At 40.6% G+C, this 20,076-nt stretch overlaps 2 protein-coding genes across 2 annotated transcripts in view; both read right to left on the minus strand.

Annotated features, from left to right (window-relative positions):
* LOC311055986 (far upstream element-binding protein 2-like) overlaps positions 1-20,076 on the minus strand; it is a 184,890-nt gene that overhangs the window by 116,760 nt on the left and 48,054 nt on the right. The gene's annotated exons all lie outside the window — the stretch shown is intronic.
* Positions 1,632-19,536, minus strand: LOC311055987 (interleukin-12 receptor subunit beta-2-like). Its single transcript, XM_084072313.1, has 15 exons — positions 19,324-19,536; positions 18,091-18,192; positions 16,555-16,699; positions 13,493-13,641; positions 12,489-12,634; positions 9,895-10,039; positions 8,671-8,747; positions 7,734-7,980; positions 7,149-7,343; positions 3,871-3,975; positions 3,606-3,740; positions 3,068-3,235; positions 2,791-2,860; positions 2,520-2,616; positions 1,632-2,187 (listed from the first exon to the last, which is right to left on the minus strand). The coding sequence occupies exons 2-15, from the start codon at positions 18,164-18,166 to the stop codon at positions 1,795-1,797; spliced, it is 2,148 nt and encodes a 715-aa protein (XP_083928439.1). The 5' UTR covers positions 18,167-18,192; positions 19,324-19,536; the 3' UTR covers positions 1,632-1,794.

Here is a 20,076-nt window from a genome sequence, read left to right on the forward strand (position 1 = left end):
ATAAGATTCGGGAGCAAGAGAAGCAATGAGAAGAAGGGTATGGCGAAGGGCAGAAGTGAGGAAGAAATTTACAATGTAGGCATTTAGCAGGTGTTTTTTTTATCCAGGGCAACCTATTCAACCCATTCTTTCTATTCTCTAACCTAGCCTTTTCTGGCTTTGAAGCAGTCACTTTAAAGTCTTTGTCTTGACATTGTCAAAACAAAAAGATGGGAAAAGACTATTTGACCATACAATAATAATGCAAAAAAAAAGAAAAAAGACAATGAATAAATTATATTCAATGTTGTTGATCCTTCAGTAATAGATCAGATCTACATTTAAATGCATTTCTTGACACAACTTTATTTTTGACATGTGCATCCCTTTTTTGTTTGATTGATAAAATGTATCAAATGTGTCAGCACCATGCAGTTCCGGCTGGATCAGAGTTATGTCGCTCTTGTTCTAGGACGTGTGGGCCAGTGTCAGCCTGATTGATGTACAGGTTAAATCAGCCAGAGCCAACCACACACACTGAACAGTGCAGTCAACAAGGCAGGCAATGAGGCATGTTCCGGGTCCACATGCACAAGAGTTTTAGACAGAGCATCAGTTTGGACTGAGAGGCAAAATAAAACACACCACATTGACACTGCTGGAAGAAGCACACAACTAACTAATGTATATAATAAAAATAAAACGATGAAATGAAAATAAAAATGATAATTGTTTCATGCATCATTAACAGTGAGCATGTAAAAAAAATAAGCATTGACTGCAGAGCCTTTCAGCTATTCAGGACAGAAATCAGACCATATTACCCTGCCAGCAAAATCCTGTGTCAATTAAAATATTTAAATTGTCCTGAGGATTTTGCTGAGCGACACACTGCTGCCCCCTTGTGGCCCCTCGCTGCTGCATGTCCTATTGTGGGCACCTTACCTCGTTGGGTTCCTCATCATGTATGCAGGCCATCAGGAAGGTCAACATCTCCATCGGATCCTCTTAGGTGTTGCCAGAGAACTGCTGATTTAACCTGGCTATGGTGGACTTTGGCGTAGATTGACCTAGATGCCGAGCCGAACACATTGGACTTCATGAGAATGCCAAACTCCTTCACCAAGGGGTTCTTCATTAACTACAGCCCTCGCGTCCCTATTCTGGGACCAACATTCATCGAAAATAGACGATCTACAAGCTCACAGCACGCTACAGTATGTGTTGTGAGCTTGTAAATCGGCTATGTCCGGCTAACGATTTGGTGTAGAGGGGAAAAAAGGAAGGGGCCAAGTATAGACCCCTAGGGGACCACAGTCAACAAAGTATGTAGGGTTTAACCCATTAAGACCTGAGGCCGATTCTACAAATGCCTTCAAAAATGCAAAAAAATAGCAGATGTACAAGCTTGCATACAAGCTGTGAGCTTGTATATTCTGCTATTTTATAGCCAATGCAAAAATCTAAAATGACCCAGATTCTTACCCGGTTTTAATGTAGTAACTAATTAACATTTGTTTTATCATTATCATTATAGCAAAACTCAGAAACATAGTATTAGAACAAATCTGACTTCCTCTATTGCTATTTTGAGTTGTTTGCACCATGTCAGGTTGATTGAGTCAGTAGTAAAATATAAATAACCGCAGCAGTATTCTCAAACGTTTTAATTTCTGTGGGCTAGCTTCCAGTCCAATCAGAGCCCCATTGACTTCCATTATAAAATGAAAGAAAAGGACAGTATAAAACATACAGCAATATATACATTTTTTACGCAATTTACACTCAGGACTGAGCGTTAGAGGTGGCACACAGTCAGACTCTCAACACTTCCAAGGCGGTGGGCATGAAGTGCGTTTCGTACCCCGAGCAAAACTCATCGTCCTCGGACGAGTTAGTGGATTCATCCCCCTCTTCCTCCTCCTCCTCCTCATTCCCCACCTTCTCTTCATCAGAGTCAATCATTTTACTGTACTCCTCTCTTCTGAACCCTCCCCTCCGCTCTGGTTGTTCCCGTTCCTGCGTTCTGACAGCGTCCTCTCTCTGATCGTACTCTGTGTCCGTCTGTGAGCTTCCCACCACTTCTTCAGTCCGTCCCTGGAGACGGGGGACGTTCCCTTGGGGTTGATGCTCCACCACCTCCACCCGACTGATCTCGGGATGTGGTTCTGGTACCGGCGCACAGATCCAAGCCCAGGAGTCATTGAACTGCAAGGATGGATAACACACACATTTTACCTATTTATTTATAGGTAAAATATTATAATATTTGTAATATTTACAAATATTATAGGTGCAGTAGGGTTACATTCACAAGATATTTTATATTATTTTTTTAATCAGAAATGCCCCCTTCCTACATAAACCCATTGTAACTTCAAACTCCATTTTAACCATGTTAGATTCACTGAAAACAAACGTCCTTGGTTCTGGTGAATGGGGGGAAAAATCTATGGGAACACAATACACGGCTGAGACTAAAGGGGTCGGTCGGTCGGTCAGCGAGCGAGCGACCGACAGACCGACGGTCAGTTTCTCACCTGGTGTTTAAAGTGATAGAATAGTTGGCTGTTGCCAGGGTCAGGCACTTTCTCAAAGCAACACTGAAATGCCAGCGGACAGTCATCCTTTTGAACCCTGCAAAGAGACACATTAAGATATAAAATATAAAGGTAATGGAACTCTTCAAAACATAATACACATCAAAATGTATTAACATGGGTTCATTAATTGACCCCAAGATTTTATGCATTGGAAAACATGAGTGAAAAGCGTTATTTGTAGTAGTATTGTACAAGACTATTCTCTCACCTGTTAAGAATAAGATAAGTGCCTGCTACACACGGGATAATCACAAGTAGCATGAGTAGCATTAGGGAGCCTATGAGAGAGAGAGAAAAAGAAAAACAATTATGTTTAAACAAATTTTACAAACAAAGTGCAGATGAATAAAGTGCAAAACAATGGATCTCTGATCATGACGCTATTGTTACTACAATCTTGAGGAACTGAAACCAAATCATTTGACTTCTGTACTTGTATATGAGATGTGAAATTATTAACAAATACAATCTTGAATCTTCAGTACCATAGGCTTCCTGGTCCTTGGTTTTGAACCTGGTGGTGGTGTTAGCACCAGGCCCAGCCTCAGTCACAGCTCTGATCCACACCTCGTAGTCCTCGGATGGCCTCAGGTGTTCCAGCACCCAAACAAAAGTGCTATTTTCAAGCTGCTGGATCCCACTCACATTGTGCACTAGAAGAGAAAAAACAGCTTAGATGCCGACAGACAGATAGATGCCAACTATATGCTACTAGATGCTAAAATATTATTATTATTTCAATTTACTTTTGCTTAGCTTTAGTAATGCAATATAGCTTTAAAATGGACACCAATGATATAAAATAGAGAGATTTATTTCATTGACACATTTTTAGACAATCATCAAACAGACAAAAAAAAATCTTTATCTCTATAACAATTTAACAAATTTCGACCCCTGGGTCCCTATTTTTTCATAATAGGTGTCAAAAATGGCCAAAAGCAGCGAATAGCAAAGTGTATACTGTATAGCACTTTAGAGTGAGAATGTTTCATTAACAGGTCTACATTTATTTCGCTATACCTTTGTGACTGTCCTCCCCAATTTGGTAGAACAGAATCACCCCTCTTCTCTGGATCAGTGGAATGGGCTCCCAAGACACGGTGACACTGGTGGCCTCGATGAAAGCCACCCTAAACGAGGACACCTTAGGTGGCACTGAGAAGAGATCAAAAGGAAGAAGATGATCCATAGCTTATTATTCAAACCAAAGCATAGAGATTAACGCTTTATTTCTATTTTTATGATGATCACCTACTGTACAATAATTCCATGCCGAAACACTTACCCCCTTGAAGGGCATATCCAATCGCAGAAGAAAGGTGGTGGATGTCGCTGTTTTTTGATATTGTGAATAAGGACACTTGGTAGGGAGTGTACTTCTTAAATTGACCTGTAGATGGAAACAAAGACATGAGGAAATCTGCCATTCTGAGAACGCAATGGTTTAGACACACCAGTTATGGTGAGGAAAAAACATCTGGGAAAAGTAGGTTAATCCCAAGGTTTTGGAGGCCTCGATAAATAGGCATGAACACAACAGGACTGACTCTTTCAGAATTAAATAAAGATTCTGATCAATAATCCTCCCACGGCCCTTTACAAAGGTACTGTGTTACAGTTATTTTGCAATTGGTTCCCTCGACAAGTTTCCAATTCTTTGTTTTAAAGAGAGCTTTTGATTTATTCAGCAAATAAGGTTTGGGATCAGCATAAGCCTAAGACACTAAGATAGTTCCTGTTTTTATTCTACAAAATAGATTACCCGCATTAATCTCTGAACGGGGACACTTAAAGCTGATTGATATGATATGCACCTTTTCGGCGTGGCTCTGCAATAGAGGCTATCCATATATGAGAGGGTCTGTATCAGGGGTTCCTCCACACATTATTCTTTATACGTTTTGCTTGCTTTACTCAATGCTTTATAATTGTGGTCAATGAGGCTGTGATGATCACTTGCCCAATTTTGGAGTCATATGTCACAGATATATGTCATATAGACGACTGACGTCATAGATAACTGATGTCAAAGGCTGGTCATATGAAGTCCCAGATCCACATTGAAGCCACGCCGTTTGTACTGTATGTGGATCAGAGATGCACAAAAAATATATATATATATTTTTTTTTTACATTAACCGAACCCTAGAACGCTACTAACGTTGGGTGAGTTTCACCCAAACTATTGTAATTATGTGATTTTCATAATGTTGCTGATGTCTGAGGTGGGCGGGTCCTTGGGTACCTTCAGGATGCTCACTGACGTCATAGAAGGTACGTTTGTTTCCCTACCCCCATCCCTGTTTTTTTCTAAAGGCAGGTCTTTGGGTGATTTTCACCCAACGTTAGTGATAAGAGGGTAAAAAAAGAATCCCACAATGGTCAGCTGATGCAATTAGACTGCGCCTTCACTGGACAAGGCTCACATGTCCCAGGAATGGGTGGACAAAAGGTAAAGTTCTCAGCTCCATTCTTTTTTTCTTAAGGAATATGTTTTGAACGATACCCACATTTTTCTGCTTATCTTATAGGGTCCCTATCTGTTTTTCCTTTTTTGGGAAATTTCATGTTGAAATATTAAAGAAGAGTACCTCAATTTGCCATGTATTGTTGTACTTTAATATATTTTGATGAGAATACTTTTTAATGGAATTTATATTTATTTAACGTTAGTGATGGTGACAATTTTCAACGTTAGTGTTCTAGGGTTAAGACCTGAGGCCGATTCTACAAGTGTCTTCTAAAGCCCCCCATCTCAAATTATTTTGTTCCAGGGACCCCCAGAAGCAAAGATTTGAGTTAAAAATGTTCGCTTTAAAAATATATATATATTCAAAGATTTGCACAAATGTTCTAGATTTTTGAATAGCCAACCAATGTGCTATATATACTGTATATCCCAAAGCACACATTCTGTAGTAAATCTGCAGTGTGTGAACCCATGGCAGAGGCCTCCTTAATGCCTGATTTATACAAATAGCAGATCTACAAACTTCACAATGCGTCGCAACTAAGCATAACTCAGGCTTAAACTAGATAAAGTGCTCCTCGGAGCACAGGTCTCCGCCAGGTCAGATACGTTATTGTGGCCTCCTGGTGGCGCTATAATAGGCCAATGTGAAAAGGGTGCCATTTATTCTTAGGTCGTTCACGGCAATCGGACACTGAATTCATGATTTGAAGCATTTTGTTCCAAAAATGTGTTTTGCTAAATTAGACCTGCTGGTGGCGCTATAACAGGCCAATGTGAAAAGGGTGGCATTTCTTCCTCGGCCTAGTGGGAATGTGCGTGTGAAATTTCACGGAAATCGCACGCTGCGTTCATGGTTTGAGGCAGTTTGTTCAAAACGGACCAATCCTGCAAACTTTGGATGGCAACCTTAACCAATAAGGATGGAATATGGGAAATCGGACAGATCAGGGTTGATCACATGACTATAGAGATACTGTGTACCGATTTGCATGACGTTTGGTTAAAAACTGTAGGAATAATGTGAAAAAATGGGTTTTGCACAAATCGGCCTCCTGGTGGCGCTATAACAGGCCCATGTGAAAAATTTGAGGCAGAGGTTCTGAATTGGCATCCAGGGAGTGTGTGTGCACAGTTTCGCAGCGACCGGGCCAACGGTGCCGGAGATTTGGTGGTAACACACGGACACACGGACGGACGGACGGACACACGGACGGACGGACACACGGACGGAGGGTAAAACATACTCTCTCGCCATGCCTTACGGCCTGGCGGAGACAAAGATGTATCCCTGTAGCACTTTACTGGATTCACCATTAAATTAGGGAACGCATCTGTCATTTTAGATGTCTAAAATAGCAGATATACAAGCTCATAGTGCGGCACTCTGTGCCGTGCTTTTTTTTTTTTAAACGTGAAAATGTGTCCAAATCTTTGATATTGTTCCAGGGACCTCCAGAAGCAAAGTTAAAAATGTTGATTGCCTACTAGCGTGGCACTCAGTGTATAAGTATAAGTATAAAATAAGGGTTATAGCTCAAATCTAAAATGACACAGATGCGTTCCCAGATTGAATGGGTTAATGCTGAATATGAAAACCTTTTCTGTACCGATACCGATTCCAATACCCATAACTTGCGTATCGGTCAATACCAGTGTGGTTCCAAATGGACCCTTACAGGTCTGTAACTCTGAGAGAGTACAAATGGAACGAAATGGACCCATACGGGGTCCATTTCGATCCATTTGTACACTCTCAAGAGTTATGGGGGTCCTTGAAATTAAAAGGTTTGAGAACCACTGATCTAGGAATAAATAAAGATTCTATTAATAATTGTTAATGTGCATCTATCTAAGAAGTTATAAAAAAGTATAACTTGTAGCTAAAATTATAATGTAAATAGTACAGTAAGAGTATAAAACAGTACTGCAACATCCACTGAAGCATTCGAAATATAATATAATTGCTGACTGTAGATGACATACTACATTATGTGGTATCGGAATGGATGCCGATACCAGTATTTTAAGCTGTATCGACAGCTTTTCCGATACTGGTATCGGTGTCGGAAACAACTCTAAGCCAAACCAACCTGTCAGAGTGACCGACGTCTGTGTTCCGTTGACTCTCAGCCAATCAAATCCTTGGCTTGGAGGAGGCCCCGCCTCCTTGTACTGCACCACATACTCCTTCAGGTTGTCCCCGAGGCGAGAGGACAGATCCCAGGACACGTTCAGGGTCTCGAAATCCATCTTCAGATGAAGACTTAGCTCATCCTTCTCCGTACCTTTGTATGTAAGAGACAAATGATTTTATTACCGACATGCCAGAGAGACTGACATTCAATACAAAGAGACTGTTACAAAAACAACATCACATAATTATAGGCTAACCCAAATCAATAATGATAATAATAATAACAACAACTTTATTTGTATAGCATCTATCATACATAAAATGCAGCCCAAAATGCTTCACATAAAATAGCAAATTAATGGATGAATAATTAACTCATTAAGTTTAATTAATTCATTAAGTTTCCATATGTCTTAATGACTTCACAATCCAAAGTAACCATCTACATACTCATTTTGTATATGCTATTATATCATCTATTGCATTCAATTACATTTCTATTATAGATCTAGACTTTTATAAGCGCTCCAATAATCATTACCTGGCACTGGCATAGCTAGATAAGCAGGCGTTGTAGCCCCACATGTGTTGTAGGCTGATACAGTCACTGCAGAAACACCCATTAGCGGGGTAGCACCCTTTACGAGGTAGCACTGCGTGGCATCACACTTCAGCTGGTCGTTTGGCTCATTCGTGGACACGTTCACCAGCGCCTCTCTGCCATCACTGTAAGATAACTTCACTTCGTATCCTAGAATGTGGCCACGAGCCTGCGATCTGGACAGCCTCTGGGACACACACACACACACACACACAGGAAGAGACTTTTTAGAAAGAGGGTGAGGCCAAGAGAAGACAAACGCTGAAGTGGCATTAATCCAGAGCGATTTACAGTAAGCCAGGAAAACACAAGGTAATACATCGAATGCATGGAAATAGTAATCTAGGATCATAGGTAAACCAAGAACCTATCATCAGTCTAAACCAGGGGTCTTCAACGTTTTCAGGCCAAGGACCCCCCTAGCTGAGAGAGAGATGAAGCAGGGACCCCCTCTATATTGTATAAAATTGTGTTTCAGATTTTACTTTTTTGTTTACTTAGTCTGCTCTTGTTTCCCCTCTACACCTCTTACACCTCTTTGCCAAAAATAGCCGAGCTTGTAGATCTGCTATTTTCGGCTAATGTTCCCCTCAGAAAAGGAATTCTAGGGTTCAAGTGGTTAATGTAAAAAAACGAAATCCTATCACACAAAGATTTGGCGGACCACCTGCAGTAGCTCTGAGGACCCCCTGTTGAAGACCCCTGGTCTAAACAGTAAGATATCAATAAAACAAAATCAATAGTCTGTACATTGAAACTATACACACTATAGGATCCCAGATCAACAAATGACCAGCTGGTATCTGTCTACATAACATGCAATATAAATTGCATTTTGGCCTTTGCATAAGGCTGCAAGTGCTGCGACTTGACATACCTTCCACATCAGAACACATTCAGAAGTTCGAGAGGATGTTCCGCAGTCCTGCCATACGTCCAGCTGTCCGAGAGGGGCTGAGAGAGAAGAAGAAGAGTCAGGCATACACAGTCATAAGGAATAAATACATAGAAAATAGCAGGTCTTCTAAATCTATTGCCACCACGGACCTGATCATCTCACGTCCAAGGCTTTTGGTGCTATCAGACAGACTCTGACAGAAAATCCTGAGTGCTGATTTAACTCAACTCAAGTGTACAACTGGAAAACCAAATGGTCCATTTGGTTCCTTTGCACACTCTCTGAGTTAAATGAACAGTCATTTTACAGTATTTTATCCCATTAAAACCGGGAATGCATACTGTGTCATTTTAGATTTTTAGCTATAACTATTATTCTATACTTTGGTCTATTCAAAAGTAGCAGATCTACAAGCTCATACGAGCTCGAAGGTCTGCTATTTTTTTCGTGAAAATGGGTGCAAATCTTGGAATATATATATGTTTTTTACAACATTTCTAACTCAAATCTTTGATTCTACAAATGTGATGTCTTCTAAATCCTAACATTTATTTTGAAAAGAAATGATGTCGCTATAATATCAGTGATTCTCAAACTTTTTTTCGTGTTAAGGACCCCCAAAATGATATGTATTTGTCCGTGGACCCCGCCCCCATCTAAAAATATTTTGTTCCAGGGACCCTAAGAAGCAAAGATTTGAGTTAAAAATGTATATATATATTCAAAGATTTGCACACATTTTCACGATTTCTTTTTTTTTTTAAATAGCATGAGCTTGTATATCTGCTGTTTTTGAATAGCCAAAGAAATCTAAAATGACACAGATGCGTTCCCAGGATTGAAATGGGTTAACCCATTGAGACCTGAAGCCGATTCTACTTGTCTCCTAAATCTCAACAGTTTTCTGTTGAGAAACATATGTTTCTATATCAGTGGTGCTCAAACTTTTTCACGTCAAGGACCCCCAAAATTATATGTATTTGGCCGCGGACCCCCACCAAAATATTTTGTTCCAGGGACCCCCCAGAAGCAAAGATTTGAGTTAAAAATGTTCGCTTTAAAATAATATATATTGAAAGATTTGCACACATTTTCAAGATTTTTCAAAAATAGCCAAAAGTGTAAAATAATGCTTTTTAGCTCAAATCTAAAAATGACAGGTCTTAATGGGTTAAAGAGTAGGTTCCATTGAGAGGGACTCACCAGCCGCTGCACTCTCCACTCGGTAGATGGGACTCCAGTCACTCATGGAGCTGCAGTGGCCTTCGCAGGAGCAGCGTACCTGGAACTCGTACCAGGTGTATGGCTGGCTGTCTATGGTATACTGTCTATGGTATCCCCCATCTCCCTTGAGACACAATGAGGCAGTTGAAATTAAACTCTTGCACACTGTACGGACTGCAACCACAAGCAAAAACTGGCCATACATTCATCCTGCATAATTATCTTCATTCAGTGCATTATTCTCTTTGTCTTTGTGATCAATCGCCAGTGGTGGAAAAAGTACTCAAATGTTTTACTTAAGTAAAAGTATCGATACTGCAATGTAGAAGTACTCCGTTACAAGTAAAAGTCCGGAATTCAAAATGTGCTTGAGTAAAAGTACAAAAGTATTGGTATCAAAATGTACTTAAAGTAACATAAGTAAAAGTACTAAAATATTTGAAAATAGCAGATCTACAAGCTCACAACGGGTGGCATCGCGACGCGTTGTGAGCTTGTAGATCGGCTTTTTTTTACTATAATTTGCCCAGGGACCACTGAGAGTTGTCTGACCGGACCGCGGTCCGCCTGTTGAGTACCCCTGCTATACCGTGTCTTTACATTGTACCACTCTCCACATGTCCATATGATATCCCGTCCTTCGACATAATGCTAAATATATCCCTGTGTACTGTGCGAAGTTGCAATATGATCGGTCATTAACCCATTATGACCGGGGACGCATCTGTGTGTCATTTTTAGATTTCTTTGGCTATTAAAAAATAGCAGATCTACAAGTTCATAGCGCAGCACCGAGTGCCACTCTATGAGCTTGTAGATCTGCAATTTTTTTGAAAAATCATGAACATTTTTGCGAATCTTTGAATATATATATTTTTTTAAAGCGAACATTTGTACCTCAAATCTAGCAGATCTGCGCTTGTAGATCTGCTATTTTTGAAAAGCCAGTATAAAGTAGCCAAGTATAAAATAATGGTGTAAGTGGTTGGTTACACAGATGCGTTCTCGGTTTTAATGGGTTAAAAATGTGTTTACTGCATGATTCATAATTCATAGGGCCGCGTCCCCAGAAAGCATTTTCTGAGCGACGGATCGCTTTGCACATCATGTCCAGAGCGCTACACGTGCACTGAGCGAGACGGCTCTGGTCAATGATTGTGGACGTGCCTCTCCAACCCTCTGCATAGGAAAGTGACAGTGATGAGCGCCGAGCGGCACTCCTCTCTCTCTCTGTTCTGCTTGAGGAAACAAATGGATGCAGAGAACGCTGAAATACGTTTCTCAGCGCTGGGAAAAGGAACACTCCGACGCACCTTTACCATTGAAATGCATGGCAGAAAGGCACTGGCAGCTGAAAAAGAACACTGTCTGTGAACACGGCCCCTTATACTTCATTGCACAACAAAGAGCTGATGCCATTTTTCCAAAGCAATGTCTGCATGTCGATACCCCACACATACCTAGCCTCAGAAGCCTGGCATGGCCAGACTAATATCACTGCGTAGATATTAGTCTGGAATCTCTGTGTGGAACCTGCATTTCCGAGGGGCAAATAAAAAAATGCCTCAGGTGATAAACCCGCATACTGGGCCCTGATTGGTCTCTCACAACTTCGGAGGGAGAGAAATCCAATCTCTATTGAGAGGGGCCAGACCTAATCTGCCTCGGGCAATTTATTTTTGCAATGGCAGATTCATCTGGAACCAGGCTAACACATACCCTATCCCTGAAGAAGACCATTCTAGGTCGAAACGTTGGTTTTCAATAAATGACCCTGCATCGTGGCTATTTTCTTCACTTTTAGACTTTTGTACTAAGGTCAGCAGCACCTCAGCAATACTTTTGTGCGCGCCCTTCCCCTGTTTGGATACCCATTACCCAACCCCACACAATAAAACCAACAGTGTTCATTTAACTCTGCGAGTGTACAAAATGTGTACACTTTCAGAGTTACAGTATATTAACACTCAAGATTTTACAGTGCAGAAAGGCCAAAATCCCACAATGATTAAAATATTCAGTAATTATACACAAATAAAATCACCAGACATGAAGCTAAGATCTCCCTCTCTCACCTCCAGTTGTGGTAAGTAACTAAGTACATTTACTTAAGTACTGTACTTAATAACAATTTTGAGGAATTGTTTTACTTTACTTAAGTATTTCCAATATTTTATACTTTGACTTCTGCTCCACTACATCTCAGAGGCAAATATTGTACTTTTTACTCCACTACAATTATTTGAAAACTTTAGTTATTATTAGTTACTTTGTAGATTATTATTACAAAACATACATTAACCACTTCAGCCCTATGTATATTTGAAAATAGCTGATCTGCAAGCTCACAACGCGTTTATGCATTTGGAAACTTGTGAAATGGGACATTATGCATAATAGCTACTTTTACTTTCAGTACTTAAGTATATTTTAATGTGAATACTTTTGCACTTTTACTCAGGTACATTTTGAAATCAGGCCTTTTACTTGTAACAGAGTATTTCTACATTGCGGTATTGATACTTTTACTTAAGTAAAAAAAAAACTTCTTCCACCACTGCTCTCTCACCTACCTGCCAACCTGGGTCCGTGTCTATGCGATATCTTGCCTCACAGTCGCCCACAGAATGATGCTGTAGACCACACTGGGGCTCCCAGTGCATCTCCAGTGTTCCAGGCTCCGTACTGGGTTCTGTGACCGTGGGCACTGGCCACCTTCCTAAAGGGACAGACACATGTAAAATATAAAAGAATGGAGAACGGTTATCACACATATTGCTTTTGTTTTTTTCTTAAAACATTAAGACCTGAGGCAGATTCTACGAATGCCTTCTACATCAGTACCCCCAAATTAATATATTTATTTGGCCGCGGACCCCCACATCTGAAAATTCTCTGTGCCAGGGACCCCCCAGAAGAGAAGATTTGTGTTAATATAAATTATTCAACACTTTCAAGATGTTTTACAAATGTTCAAAAATAGCAGATGTACAAACTCGTATGAACTTGTATATATGCAATTTTTTGCTATCTGCTATTTTTGAGAACCATTGTTCTAAACCACTGTTCTAAATCATAAGAGTTTTCGGAAAAATATGCTATATAGCTAAAATCTAAAATGACACAGATGCTTTCCCGGTTTTAATGGGTTAACAAAGAAAAATGATGAAACAAGCACTATGTTTTTCTGTTGATAATGTGCAACTTGACCGAGATGAAAAAGTGAAACTTCTTCTATGCTTTTGTACGCCGTGGCTCTGTAGTAGGCTAACCGCCTAGATTAGAAGAGGGTCTGTCTGTTTGTGTCTGTACGTCTGGTGCTAGTCTCGCAAACCGGTGGACTGATTTTGTCACATAATATTGAAAGCCCCTTTATGACTTTGACACTTTGAATTGCCTTTGTGTATGAAGTGTGCAGTACAATAAAGTTGCCTTGCCTTAAGCAAACAGCACGTTGATAAGGCAAATAGAACAACAGGTAGTTAAACACAAGCTTAGAAAAGGTTAATCAAGGTGAACATGTGAATGGCGAGTAGATGGTTGAGGTTGAGTTTGTGTCTGTTTGTAAAGGACTCACTGATGTCTGATATATTAAATGAAGTCACATTAGAAGTGGCAGAACCGTACTGGTTCTCTGAACGGATCCACACGCTCAGTTCACTGTGACCAAAGATGTCATCTCGATCTATGGAGCCCTTTCCATTTAACGCCTTAACCTGCCTTGACCTAGGAGGGGAGAGGAGAGGAGAGGAGAGGAGCGGAGCGGAGAGATTATGACACACAACCTACAGGCAAGAAGTTGACAGGATTGTCAGGAATTGTGTTCGGTAATTGGAATGGCACGCATTTATTTCTTTTATATTTACATTGATTTGATAAATACGGCAAATACATATAATATATTTTTAACGACATTTAAGGCCTAATATTTCTGCAATTGCTACAAATTGATCAAAACCTGGACATTGTAGAAGACAGAAGTGGAAGAAAGGTTTTCTAATCTTGTACCGTGCAGGTTCAAATCATGTATACTTTACATTATTTCCAACCATTTTCCAAATCATACATTCATTCTTATTATTTCAAATCAAGCCCTTTCTATCCACCCGACCTAACTAAAGTCATCCACGCATTCATTTATTCATGCCTTGAATACTGCATCTCTCTGTACTCTATACTCTAACAAGTCTATTTAGACTTTAGTCTATTCTGGTTCAGAACACTGCAGCTCGGCTCTAGCCTGGTATCCAGCCTGCTTCGCTACGTTCGGCGGACTTTTTTTCTCTCTTCGCTTCTCAGTCTGGAATGCCTCCTATCTCCAAGGGAGGCGGGACATGACAAACGTTTCGAATCGTGCCGTGGCTTCTGATTGGTCTGTGGTGCGGGGCGGGACAAAAAAAACAGTGTGATCGTTGTGATTCGTCATTCGTTTGAACAACATCCAATCAGCAACGACGTTGCCTAACGTAACATATGTAGTTCCAGTGTAGTTCTGCAAAACGAGTCAATGGGGTGCATTCCAGACTGATAAGCGGAGAGAGAGAAAAAAGCCCACCGAACGTAGCGAATCAGACTGGATCCCAGGCTAGCTCGGCTCCTGGCTGGCTCCAAAGAATTTGACCATATTTCTAGCATCCATCCATTGGCTCCCAATTTATTTTAGAACTGATATTGAAATTTTATGAATTACATATAACGCCAGGTCTGGAGAGAGAGAGACAGGGAGTGACACGCAGCAAAGGTCATCGGGCTCAAGAACCAAAGCTGCGACTCGCTGTCAGGACGTATTAGAGCCTATCGTATGCACCTTAACCACTAGGACATCAGATCAACGCCCCTTCATCCTATATTCCTGACTACTCGCCCCATATGAGCCGACCGTAGCTTGACGTCCTGCCGGCTAAAAACAAGACCAAGCTTTTGGGATTAGAGCTCCGACACTCTGCAAAGCCCAGCCTGAGGAGACCATGGCTTTCTGAGTCTGTGCTTTGTTTCAAATCTCTCCTGAAAAAACACTTTTATAAAGCTGCTTTTATCCCCCAGCCCTATTTTATTATTTATTATTTCTTCTGTCATTGTTCTATTGTTGTTTTAGTCCACACAATTTTAGGAAGGAAACTCTTTCTTAGCCAGTGTGTTGTTCTATGCAGTTCAGCTGGGGTGGTAGCATTACTTCAGAGGATAGGAACAGTAGAGCCTGACCAATATATTGGAGGGATTGGAATTGACCTATAGCAGATATATCTATATAACTGTATATTTTGGCCATTAAGCGACGTCAGAGAGAGGCAGAATAAACTACCAACCTCTACCAGGGTCTGTAACTGTTTACAAGAGGAGGAGGAGCCAGGGATCAAGCAAGGCTGAACAGAAAAACACTACTAATAAGTGTTTTACTGAGGTGATGTTTGCTGATCAGATGTATATAATAAAGTTCATAAATGAGTTCCTGCTTCCCTCAAATTTGAGTGATGCATGCAAAGAGTGTGTGAGAATTGCACTCCCACTACCCCTGGGTCACAAGGATAAAATGTTCAAACAAGCTGTTTCCAATACCCCATCTGACCCCATGGAGATTATTCCTGAACAACACAGGAAGCTGTCTTCAGAAGCTGTTTGAGATAAAAAAGACCCAGTATGAACTTAGAAACACAGGCATGTTCGAAACAACCTGGGCAAGAACCAACACTAAAGCACATTGTGTATCTGTGAAAGGGGTAGATTTGTGGAGCTGCTGTGAAGTTGAATTAAGGTCATGCAGTTCAATCTATATGTTTAAAAAAATGTTTAAAAACAAGACTATTAACATGTATAGAGAGGTTATATGATCATGTATTATAATAAAAATAAACTAGAACAAAAATAAAACAAAACAAAAAAATAATAATGTTGTAATTTAGAAAATCATGTATTACATGTATAACAATACATGTGATCATGCATTGTATTAAATTATAAAATATTGTTATTATGTATTATGAGGCAAAATCCTTTGTTTCTGTATTTCTGTTTGTTTCTTCTGTTTTTTCTTTTCTTTTTTACTTTTTTGAGACTTAAATTGTTTTCCGAAATTGTCATGTATGTAAGTGTGAAAGGGTAAGCAAAATAAGCTATTTTAGCTTCAGCTTATACCTTTTTTGGTCATAACTATGTTCTATTTATTTATTATTGTTTTATGCGAATGGAGCATATTGTTTCTCTGCATAGTGAAAATGATCAAAATAAAAACTTGCAAAGTGAAGTGAAGTGGAAGGGGAAGGGGCGATTCCTGGGCCGGCCGGCCGATTTAATGCTGCATGTCACTCCCCTACAATCTCTCTCTGTTCCCTGTGTCTCTCCACTGACTATCAAGAGAAGATCAGCTTTCCACCATAATTCCCAAGGATACACACACGTATACACAAACACTGCACGGTAGTAGCACACATTCACAGGATATGACTATGGCAGTCGTTCTCAAAGTGGGGTCCAGGGACCCACAGAATTCTTTTGAAGGGGTTGCAAATGGATCCATACAGGTTCTGTAACTCTGAGAGTGCACAAGAGAGTTATGGGGGTCCTTGAATTTAAAACAACTGAACCACTGGCCAAGACAAAGCTGTCACTCTGTGTTTTTTTTTTATGAGGAGTATTGGTTACTTGTCGTCGGCGGCTGACTTCCAGTAGAGGGTGTAGTTGGTGGAGGGGTCAGGGTCAGGGTCAGGCTCCCATTCACAGAATGGGACCCCATCATTAGCCTCACAGTGGATACGGCACAGAGGAGGAGATAGGAACGATGGAGGACCTAGGGAAAAGGTGAGGGGGGAGGGGGTTCAAGTTCAAGTTCCTCTTTATTGTCATTCATAAGAGATGCACAGCACAACGAAATTACGTTGCAATGGCTGTTAAAAACACCACAATTCATAACCTGAACTAAAATAGAATAGAATAAACTCAGTAATGATTCCAGCGGGTCCCGGCTCCCTATCTAAATGTTTGAGTTAGGAACCAAATTGCCTTTTCCAGGTCTGTAACTCTAAGAGTATACAAATTGGACAAAATGGACCCGTAAGGCTTTATTTGGTCCCATTTGTATACTCTCAGAGTTAAATGTATACAGTGGATTTTATTGTGTAGATTGGGGTCCCAGAGATTATACAAAATCATATCAAATGGGGGTCCGTGGTCTAAGACATATCAAAATGGGGGTCCTTGGAATTACTATGATAATAATGATTCACTGCTCAAGACAGACAGGGGAAGTCTCACACATGCAGACAAATTACTCATAGTCACTGCCAACCGTTTCACATCAAACCACTGACTCCGCCTATTTCTAGTAAGACCGCGTAGAGGAGGAAGCAGCACATTAAACACTGACATGCGCAACAGGAAACCAGCCCTGTCTGAGGCATAAATGGACTCACTTTGCCCTTTGTTGCTAGTTTCTCTTAACTCTCACAGCAGTATTTTCCAAAAAAAACATGTTTTTTGTTGAACCCTATATACTCTGTTGAATGACAAATAAGGTTCTGTGTGTGTGTGTGTGTGTGTGTGTGTGTGTGTGTGTGTGTGTGTGTGTGTGTGTGTGTGTGTGTGTGTGTGTGTGTGTGTGTGTGTGTGTGTGTGTGTGTGTGTGTGTGTGTGTGTGTGTGTGTCCATTTTCACCTATAACATGCCATGACATAAACCAAAATAGGGATGAGGGGGGTTATAACTTCAAGACCTTGAGGGGGATTCCAGGGGGGAATACATAGTGCTTGTCCCAAAAACTGCCTAAACCTAACCTTGGTAAAACTATGCCTAAACCTACCCTTATTCCTAACCTTATCCTCAGTAAAACAAATACAAGAGTACAAGAACCACTGGGGGCGAATAAAATTTGGTGCGAGTGTGTTTTGGGGCGAGCCTTCAGGTTACTCCAGGGGGTTCCCCATCTAAATGTTTGAGTTAGTAACCTAATAATGGACCCTTACAGGTCTGTAAGCCCTACTTTGCCGTACAACAAAAAAGAAAAGGGGTAAAAAGATGTCTGTGTCTGCCAAAAAAAAGGTTAATATCACAACAGTACTTGAATTAGTCTCACTTCCACCTCTGTGGATTTTATAGCCTTGGATCACAAGACAGTCATCGGTCGGTCATAATGATATGACCAATATATGACATGTCTTGTATCAAGGCTGAGGATTTCATTACCTGGAGAAGAGAAACTCCTTGGCAGGTGAACCAGCAAGATGGACATGAGTAGCCATCTGGTTCCAGGCCTGGCCATCACATTGGACACCAGGGCTTTAGCACCTATGGTATACAACACACACACACACGCACACGCACACGCACACGCACACACACACACACACACACACACACACACACACACACATTAATGAATTGTTGGCAATAGGCTATTATCATCAATGTCTTACAGATTAAACTAAGTTTAGGCAAATTGGAGAACAATTCCTTTTTTTTTGGAAAGGCATAGGTAGCACTTCACTGAGGTTTTCAACCATTCACTTTATTATGGCACAGACAGAGTCACGACTCATCACATGTCCTCTCCTCCTGACTCATAGCCTTCCGTTACATACAATTAAAATACAATTAGGCTATACTGGCGCCTGTTCGAAAATCAAACTAATAATGAAAAATAATCATCAACATGCAGTTCATTCTCAAAACAAAAGAACGTGAACATACTAGCCATGGTTTACATGACGCTCGCGTCATGGAGCAACTTCTACCTGGTTTTGGCACTTTCTCCATTTACAACCCGTACATCTACATAAACGTTCAGATTTCAAATATAAAGTGCTGACTCCACGGCCATGGATGTAATAAGTTGAAACGCTCGTGTCTATGTACCCGTATCATCCGTATTGTTCAATAAAACGCATTTTAATCCAATCGGTGTCATTTTCTCAAAGAGTTATAGTGTATCAGAGTGCAATACATCCCCCAACCGATAGGGTCGCGTAGTTGAAAGCATATGAAGGAAATTTTAAGAAAATGGCCACCGATCGGATTGAAATGCTTTTTATTGAACCATACGGAAGATACGGGTACTTAGACCCAAGCGTTTCAACTGGTTACATCCATGGCGATGGGGTAAGCACTTTATATTTGAAATCTGAACGTTTATGTAGATGTACGGGTTGTAAATGGAGAAATTTCCAAGACCAGGTAGAAGTTGCTCCATGACTGTCACGACACGACATTCATGTTTCAGGGGCTAATACAATACAACACAACAGCTTAACGGCATATTAAATTGTGCTAAACAACTTCGGGGTTCAATTAAGTTAGTAAAGTAAAGTGATATAGCCTAAGCCTAATATTCATAACTCGTTTAACTCTCTCCTGGAGTAACATGTGAAACTAATCTCCACATTAACCAGATGATTGTGAATATAAATGACTGTACTGTACCTCATAGCGAGAAACCTGTTGATCCCACTTCTGACAGTAACTTTAAGGACCCCAATGGAAACACGCCATAGGCTTTCTTGGGTTTAAACTCCTCTTAGCAGACCTTGTAATCGAACAACAGTTTTCGCAAACTGCTAATAAAGTACTGCATACGTGACCCGCTGTCTGTCCCGCACTGACTGCCACGACGAGCACGCCACGAACTAGTTACTGTACACTCATTGGTACAACGGTAGCTTCTCAAAAAAAAAGAACAGATCTACAAGTTACTAACGCGTCGAGTATCGCTACCGTCGCGACGCGTTGGTAGCGTGTAGATCTGTTCTGTTTTTCGGACAAGCGACGCGCTTGCGCAATGGAGTATAAATAAACGACTGCACGCGCGCGCGTGCGTGGTGCGTGTGCGTGTGTGTGTGTGTTCAACATGTGCCCCGCCCACTTTCCGGAATTTCTTATTATGATTCATGTGCTAATGTTCTGTAACAGTAAACATGGGCACCAATTTGGTGCCCACAAAACATTCTTCTAGAGCCAGTTGCACCACCTGACCTCACACAAAGTTCAAATTTAAACTACTTAAGTAAAAAAATATATATAAATTTGTTATAATGTTGAAGCACTGCCTATTCTGATAGGAATCATTACATTAGTGTAGAATGTTTGTTCAGTAGGCTAACAGGGCGGGGGGCCTGTCTCTCCAGCTCTTTAATAAACAGAAAATACATTTTCAGGTGGTAAAATTGTTTTTTCTGT

The sequence above is a fragment of the Gymnoscopelus microlampas genome (genome assembly GCF_963454915.1).
Source record: "Gymnoscopelus microlampas genome assembly, chromosome: 11".
In the NCBI taxonomy this organism is placed as follows: domain Eukaryota; kingdom Metazoa; phylum Chordata; class Actinopteri; order Myctophiformes; family Myctophidae; genus Gymnoscopelus; species Gymnoscopelus microlampas.

Coding starts and splice junctions, on each gene's coding strand:
- LOC311055987 (XM_084072313.1), bottom strand. CDS start 18,166: ATGGCCAGGCCTGGAACCAGATGGCTACTCATGTCCATCTTGCTGGTT. Junction 7,344..7,733: donor TCTAGCTATGCCAGTGCCAG/GTAATGATTATT, acceptor TTACATACAAAG/GTACGGAGAAGGATGAGCTA. Junction 3,976..7,148: donor GACGTCGGTCACTCTGACAG/GTTGGTTTGGCT, acceptor TTCCATCTACAG/GTCAATTTAAGAAGTACACT.